The sequence below is a fragment of the Abramis brama genome (assembly GCF_963993115.1).
Source record: "Abramis brama genome assembly, chromosome: 7".
Lineage (NCBI taxonomy): Eukaryota > Metazoa > Chordata > Actinopteri > Cypriniformes > Leuciscidae > Abramis > Abramis brama.
Window position 1 is genome coordinate 5,993,554 of NC_139969.1, and position 7,918 is coordinate 6,001,471.

Here is a 7,918-nt window from a genome sequence, read left to right on the forward strand (position 1 = left end):
CTGTATATTATGTATATATATGAAGAGGTCAGATGCAAAAGCCTCTTAAGTGCCATCTGAAATTTTCTTCTAGATTGAAGCTCGTATATTTAAGTTTAGTAATTTCACTTAAATGGCAATGAAGATTACCTATTAATTGTCATTTAAGTGAAATTACTGAACTTAAATATACGAACTTGATAAAAATTATCATTCTAGAAGAAAATTTCAGATGGCACTTAGAGGCTTTTGCATCTGAACTCTTCATATATATATATATATATATATATATATATATATATATATACATAAATCACATGTATAATCAATTTAATGCATCCTTGCTGAAGAAAAGTATTAAATTCTTTCAAAAACAACAAAATCTTACTGACCCTAAACTTTTGAACGGTAGTTTATATTTGCTTCCAAATTAGTGGCTGACAGAAATTGTATTTTTGATAGCCAATAGGAAGCAGATATCTAGATTTATTTCATTTAAATTCACCTGTTTTGTTTTTTTACCGCAATCTCAAAAATGTTCCTTAATTCACTTTAATGCAATTTAACAATAAATAAACTAGAATAAATGTTTTACCCCTGTTTGCAGATCCACAGATCTCAGTGATCTGGAGTATCTGGACGAGGAGTTCCACCAGAGCTTACAGTGGATGAAGGAAAATGACATCACAGATGTGCTGGATCTCACCTTCACTGTCAATGAGGAAGTGTTCGGCCAGGTGGGAGAAACCCTGAAACAAATCCTGTCTTAACATCATGAAAATGCTTTCTCATTGTAGATTGTTATGCTTTCTCAATTCTATATATGCGTATATATAAACTCAGCAGAGAAAGAAACGTCCCTTTTTCAGTATACTGTATTTTAAAGATAAGTTTGTAAAATCCACTTTCACACATTCTTTTGGTGCGACACTTTAAATTTCTCCTAATAACGTTTTTAACACACCCCAACCCAGGCGTGTACGTCATCTTATATTGCATGCAGCTTAGTTACGAACATGATGCATGGCAACGACTGACTGTGTGATGAAGGCTATTAGAATGCAGTTAAATTACCTCTAAAATTCAAGAAATTATTACAAAATTTTGTAATAAACAGCTGCCTAAAGTTCCCTATCTTTAAAAATTCGGGGAGAGTGGATTTGGAACGAATTAAACACAAAAATATCTTTGCTGAGATAGGGTGTGTATGTTTGTTAGGTAACAGAGCGGGAGCTGAAGTCCGGCGGGACAAACATGCAGGTGACGGAGAAAAACAAGAAGGAATATATTGATCGGATGGTGAAGTGGAGGGTGGAGCGAGGCGTCGTCCAGCAGACTCAGGCTCTGGTCCGAGGCTTTTACGAGGTAAGCATGCTTGTCATCTGATTTACTCTCTGTCTGTCCGTGTGGCCACCATTTAACCTTTAACCTGTGTGTGTGTGTGTGTGTAGGTGGTGGACTCTCGTCTTGTTTCTGTGTTTGATGCCAGAGAACTGGAGCTGGTTATTGCAGGAACAGCAGAAATCGATTTAAACGACTGGAGAAACAACACAGAGTACAGAGGAGGTCAGAACACACACTTACACCTATATAGACACAAATACATACACAAATACACAACATAAATGCAGTCGGAAATCTTGATATTAGGGCTGTGCCCTAATCCATACGTGTTGAAAGATGTCAGTATTTATCCGGATTCTTTTTCTCACTATATTGTATTGTCACTTCAAGACCTTGTATTCATTATGCATTATATTTTATTTATTTATGTGTGCATTCATATAATTTTCCTACGGTATATTTCCTACCTGCTTGATTAAGGATGATGTTTCTCAGTGCAGTCAGTATACAAAGTGAAATGTTGTGTATTCTAGTTTTGTATATTCATCATCAGGTTATCATGATGGGCACATCGTCATCCGGTGGTTCTGGGGAGCGGTGGAGCGCTTCAATAATGAACAGAGACTGCGTCTGCTGCAGTTTGTGACGGGCACCTCCAGCGTGCCGTACGAGGGCTTTACCGCCCTGCGCGGGAGCAACGGCCTACGACGCTTCTGCATCGAGAAATGGGGCAAGATCACATCGCTCCCGAGGTATAGTGACACACCTTTTCATCTTTCACAAACCTGACTTTGATTTGAGCTGGAATGCGAAAGGTTTAAAATTAATTTAAAGATGCAAATATCAATAATGAAATGATGAAAGGTACAAGTTGTACTAAAAATCTGTAAGCATTCGATTGATCTTTAAACGTTTTATCCAAGTTTCTTCTTCAATGTTAAAGTCAACTTATTACAGCATTTACACACCAGTTTACTTCCATTATATTTGACGTAAGACATAATCAAAATTATACACCTGTCCTTTGTCTTTTCAGTCAGGAAAGAAACTTAAAATAGTCTAGAAATTCTGTGTAAAGGTGTAAAAATATATATTTTAATATGAATTAATATTGAAGGGTGTTTTACAAAAAAAAAATTATGAATTTAAGTGCCTTCTGTTCTGTTAATTGAAATAAAGCTGAAATGAAATAAAATATAAATATTAGTTGAAAAACTTTGAACACATTTTTTTAAATGTTTTAAATTTAAAAATTATAATTTTAAATTATATTAATAAATAATGTTCATTTCAAATTATTAGAATTGTTGCCTTGGTAATAAACTGGAATAAGTTTAAATAAGTTGAAGCACTGAAATTATTTACTATTTAATAATATAAATAATTGAAAAAGAATTATTTAATCATATATTTTAAAATTAACATTAATTAATAATATAAATAATTACAAATTAACTTAAACATTATAGTTTAAAATTAACATTAACTAATAATATAATTAGAAATTGACCGTTTTAATAATATAAATAATTTAGAATTACCACTTATTAAAAGTATAATTATAAATGAAGTGTATTTAAAAATATTAATAATTTTAAAAAGAAAGCTTGTCCCTTGATTTAGTTTTTTCATTGGTGTGTCATCAATGTTAAAAACATGAGCAGCCCTAAACAGATTGGCCAAGATTGTAGAAACTGACGACCAATCCATTTGAGATCATAAACGTGTTTTCAGCCAGGCTGATGGATGTGTCATGTCTGGTTTCTCAGGGCGCACACATGCTTTAATCGTCTGGATCTCCCGCCGTATCCGTCCTACACGATGTTGTACGAGAAACTGCTGATCGCTGTGGAAGAAACCAGCACTTTTGGCCTTGAGTGAGGACTTCACGTGACTTTCCGTGTACACTGTATTTAATTATCTACTAGCGTGGATCGTATCCTGTGTTCGTTTGGTTTGTTCAGGACACCACTGCATGCATCAGTCACCTGCGCGGGTGTACAGTGTGTAACGGGTATGCAATAGTGAAAGAGAAGCCTTCAACCTGCTTTAACACTCAGGGCCTCGACCTCCGCTGGAGGCGCTCTCAGTTCGCACACCATCATTTCGCCATAAACCGTCCTTTTCTTTTGGTGCATTTTGACAAGAATTGTAAAGTTAAAACCAAATACACTCACAGAAAATATCTGATTGAGGTGCCGTAATTACTGTAAGTGATGACATCACAGAATCTCACCCAACACGTCATCATCACAGGAAGTGACATCACGTCATGTCACTTTGCAGGAGTCAAAGACAGACTAGGGGGAAATGGCAAGTCTAAACCTTGATTTGACACTTTTGATGTATTAGTTTATCAATCAATACATTTTACTTCTCAAATCTTTAAAGCATCAACGATGTTCAAGGATGTTCAAGGCTTCATGCTGTTTTATGTTTCGTCTGTAATGTTTGAATGAAATTTTTAGTGTTGACACATGATTGCTTTCAATGAATGAATGTTTTTGGGTATGTTAAAAAAAAAAAACGCCCCAACATTGCATTTTTTCTTTAAGGCCGTCACTGAAAGTGGAAATGCTAAGCAACTCAACAAATCCAGTTAGAATATGTTAATTATACAGCTGTGTAGAGTGAGATTTTGAACCAATGAGATTGCACTGTGGGCGGAGTTACCCAGCGGAACAAAACAAAAAACAAGGGACTGACAAAATGTCTCGTAAGTTGTGGCAGTTGCGTTTGGTTAAGACACTGTGCAAAGGTGCATTCATGGTGACAGTGATTTATAGCGATTTGGGCGTGTACTTTATGTAAATGAGCACTGCCAATAGGAGTGAAGACATCTCGGTAAGTGAATGCTCATAATGAGCGGTTTTACTGTTCATGGTGTGATTCTTTATGCCCTGCTGCAGTTTATATACAAATTTCCCTTAAGCATGTTCATTTTTAATGGCAAAAAAATTGATTAGTTGTCAAAATGGAATGATTTTTTGTTTTATTTATTGTGTGGTTGTTTATTTATTTAAATGTTCAAAAACCGATCATGTGGGCGTTACTGTCTGCGCTCCCATTGGCAGTTCATCGTGGCTCATTTGCATACGATTAAATCTCCACGGCCACTTAAAATTTACTATATGTACTAAAATGTACTTAGAATTTCCTGATGCCATGATATGCACTCATTTTCCCCAATGTTTATAAAATGTATAATCTATTTATATCTATTTATATGGTGTCTTTTTATGACTTAAAGTGGTGAAGAGATTGTAAAGAAATGACAGACCAAATAGTAGAAGAATTTGTGTGCCACACTTCACGTTCACTTGAGTGTTTCAGCTGTTTGCGTGTTTAAGGTGAAGATAAGTGAGAAATTCTGAAAATGAATATATTTATTCAAAAAGGAAATTGGTTTAAATGTCAGAAAACATTTCTTTGAAAGGTCAGATTGGTCCGTTCTGTGGGTTGGTTTATTGACGACTAGATTCCTGTGCTGAAGTTTTGATTATTGTTCATGTTTACATTTTAAAATGATGTGAATGTGTGTTTTATACATTAAGATCGTCATAAATCATCTTAACTTGATGCCATTTAAAGGTGCATGTGTTTGTGTCTAATCCACACTTGATGAATCAGTCTTTTATTTGTATCTCCTAATATTTTCATAAAGGGATTGTCCACCCAAAAAATGCATTGTTTGAATATGCAGAGGATTTAATCGCAACAATGGTTAATTACATTTCTTTACAGAATAACATGATGACAATTATTTGTATTTTTTTTCCATTTCAGTTTAATTTTGGGTGTACTGTCCCTTTAAGGTGGTGATGGAGAAGTAAAGCAATCAGGCTTTGATAGTCTCTGAAATGTAATTCTATCTAAAAATCAATTGCAGCTCAAAAATGAACACTACTTCAACTCAGCTTAAGATGTTAGGAATGTAGAGAAAGTGCATTTGTATTATTTATCCCAATTAAGAAATTATAAAATGTCTGTATATCAAATGTGTACATATTTGCTTGAACAGTCTATGTAAAATCTAAATTTTAAAATGTGATGAATCAATTCAACAGCCAACAGTTCATCTTTTTTTTTTTTTAAACATGTCTTCGTACTTACTATTGACATAATGTTAGTTCAAAATGGTTTTCTCAAATGTATATTACTATGCATATTTGTTTGGAATGATAAGAAATGCTACTCTTTGGCAGTTGTGAAGGACGTTTCTTCATTTATCAAGACTCTCGCAGCCCTGAAATGAAAATGTGAGAGAAATAAGGAGAAGGTTCTGGAACATACTGCCTCTCTGTAAACATGTCATTGTGGGAAATGCAGAAAGAGTTGGCTCCTGCTTCCACCTCGGACACATACACTAGCCTGCTTATGTCTTTTTACACTTTTAATCTATCTGTATGGAAGAGAGTAAGAGCGGAAATGTACAAATGTTAATTTGAATTGTGTGTTGAGGTCAATTATAGCGCCTCTCTCAGGCTGAGCTCTGTAACTACAGCATTACACTGTTAACGAATGTCAATAAACAATCACTTTCTATCTGAATTTGAGTGTCGCTCCTGTGTATAATCCATCATGGTCTGAAATATCGCTGACTCTGGGAAATTGTACAATTTCTTTGTAACGTTAGATATTAAATTATATTCTGTGTACAGTACGGTGTAAAAGGATGTGCTATAATTCCATACATAATCTTAAAACTGATGGATTTTACTAAATACAGCAAAAAATATAAAACACATATTACCAAAAATGTATTATTATAGAAAGCACAGCAATTATTTGTATAATAATAATGAAAATAATAGTAATAAATAATTATTATTGTTATAGCCAGACAGTCAATACTCATTATACTCTTTGACTGCAGATTGACCAATCAGAATCAAGTATTTTACATATATTAATTTGAGACTTCAAACATGTGCCTTGAATTATGTCTTAGGCATTTAATTTAAACAGGGTTTATAGAAGGCATTTCACTCGAAAATATTGCACATTGAAGAAGAAAAAAAGAAGTTATTAAGATTAATGTGAGGTTTATAGGTGTTTTCCTCGCCCCTAAATGTACCAAATCTGGTGTCTTCAGTCTCTCTTCTCATACAATTTTTTTTTCTAGCCCTGTAATATTCAAGAGAATCTCAAGCCAGTAGAAATGTGCCAAAGCCAGACTGTTACAAATAAAATCTGCAAAAATAAATAAATAACAAAATATAGCCTACATTAAAAACGTCATAACGTTTAATGAAGGATTTATATATTTAATTTGCTAAAACACTGTGATGTAATGTAAATATATTACAAAATCAGATCAGAACAGATTGGAGGAGGTGTTCACATGGATGTTTTGGCAGATGAACGCGAGGACAGATGGTCGCCAGAGCTCTGTGGAATATGAGGATATTTCTGGAGCAGGAACGGGGTGGTTTTGGGGGATAACACTGGGATTTTTGAAGAGCTTGAAAGAAGAAGGAAAGTTTGAGACATGAAGCCTCAACTCGCTCTGGAACGAGATTTAGTCAGATTCAGAACAGATTTAGAGAGAACTGAAGAAGACTTAAGTTGAACAGATCACTGCTTACCTCACTGTACTTTGTTTACTGTTTTCTTTAATCATTATTATTATTCATGTAGTATGTATGCTGCTTTGTTTCATCTTGGAAATACAATGGCATACCTACTACTGTACTCTTCCTATTTTTGTTATGTGGTCGATATTCTGATTAATTGGTCAGTTATGAAAGGCCAAGCTGAGTGCACTGCATTATGGTATAATAATAACGCATTATACAGTATGCACTTATACTCTATGTATTTATACAGTATGTATCCGTTTAGTGTGTGAATTTTATATGGTTATTTTTGTCATTCAACATCGGAGTCTGATAGCCCCCTTCCCTATCCGCTATATAATGTAAGCTGCACCAGTTGAGTGCATTAAGTATCCAACATTCCACACTTAGTTTTTTTCAGTTAATTAAGTGCATCATCCGGGTATTCAAAGTGTATTATTTCTTTTTTGAATTTTCAGTGTGAACACACTACTCGCACTTAAAAACATCATACTGTAGATGAGTGCTTAAGTATGCAAGTTGGGAAGCACCTACTATTTACTCAGCCGCTTAGTGTATGAATTTTATAAGGTTATTTCAGTGTTCAACATCTGAGTCTGATGGCCCTTTTGCTACGTGTCCAACATTCCACATGCACTTCATATTTTTGGGTAAATTAGTGACATGACATGAAGGCCAAGTAAGGTAACCCATTCTCGGAATTTCTCCGAAAGCATTTAACCAAGTCAAATTAGTGCACACACATTAGGAGCAGTGAGTAGTGAACACTCACACACACACACAAACCATTTTACCATTTTGCTGCGGCACCCGGGGAGTGATTGGGGGTTAGGAGCCTTGCTCAATGGCACCTCAGTCATTTCTTGCCAGTATTGAAAATCGAACCCACAACTTTCGGGTTACCAGTCTGACTCTCTAACCTTAGGCCATGACTAAGTGCATCATCCGGATATTTAAAGTGCACAAAAAAGGCATAGGATAGTGCATGAGCATGCCAATTGGGATGCATCTATTTT

The 7,918-nt window shown here is 34.8% G+C and overlaps 1 protein-coding gene across 4 annotated transcripts in view; it reads left to right on the top strand.

Annotated features, from left to right (window-relative positions):
- hecw1b (HECT, C2 and WW domain containing E3 ubiquitin protein ligase 1b) overlaps nt 1-5,874 on the top strand; it is a 38,130-nt gene extending 32,256 nt beyond the window's left edge. For all 4 annotated transcript variants that reach the window (XM_084119714.1, XM_084119715.1, XM_084119712.1 and 1 more), the window contains 5 exons: nt 587-716; nt 1,198-1,344; nt 1,431-1,545; nt 1,877-2,075; nt 3,093-5,874. In XM_084119714.1, the coding sequence (XP_083975840.1) occupies nt 587-716; nt 1,198-1,344; nt 1,431-1,545; nt 1,877-2,075; nt 3,093-3,204 (703 nt within the window). In that variant the 3' untranslated portion in view covers nt 3,205-5,874. The remainder of the gene's footprint in view (nt 1-586; nt 717-1,197; nt 1,345-1,430; nt 1,546-1,876; nt 2,076-3,092) is intronic.
- Nucleotides 5,875-7,918: the final 2,044 nt, after the last annotated feature.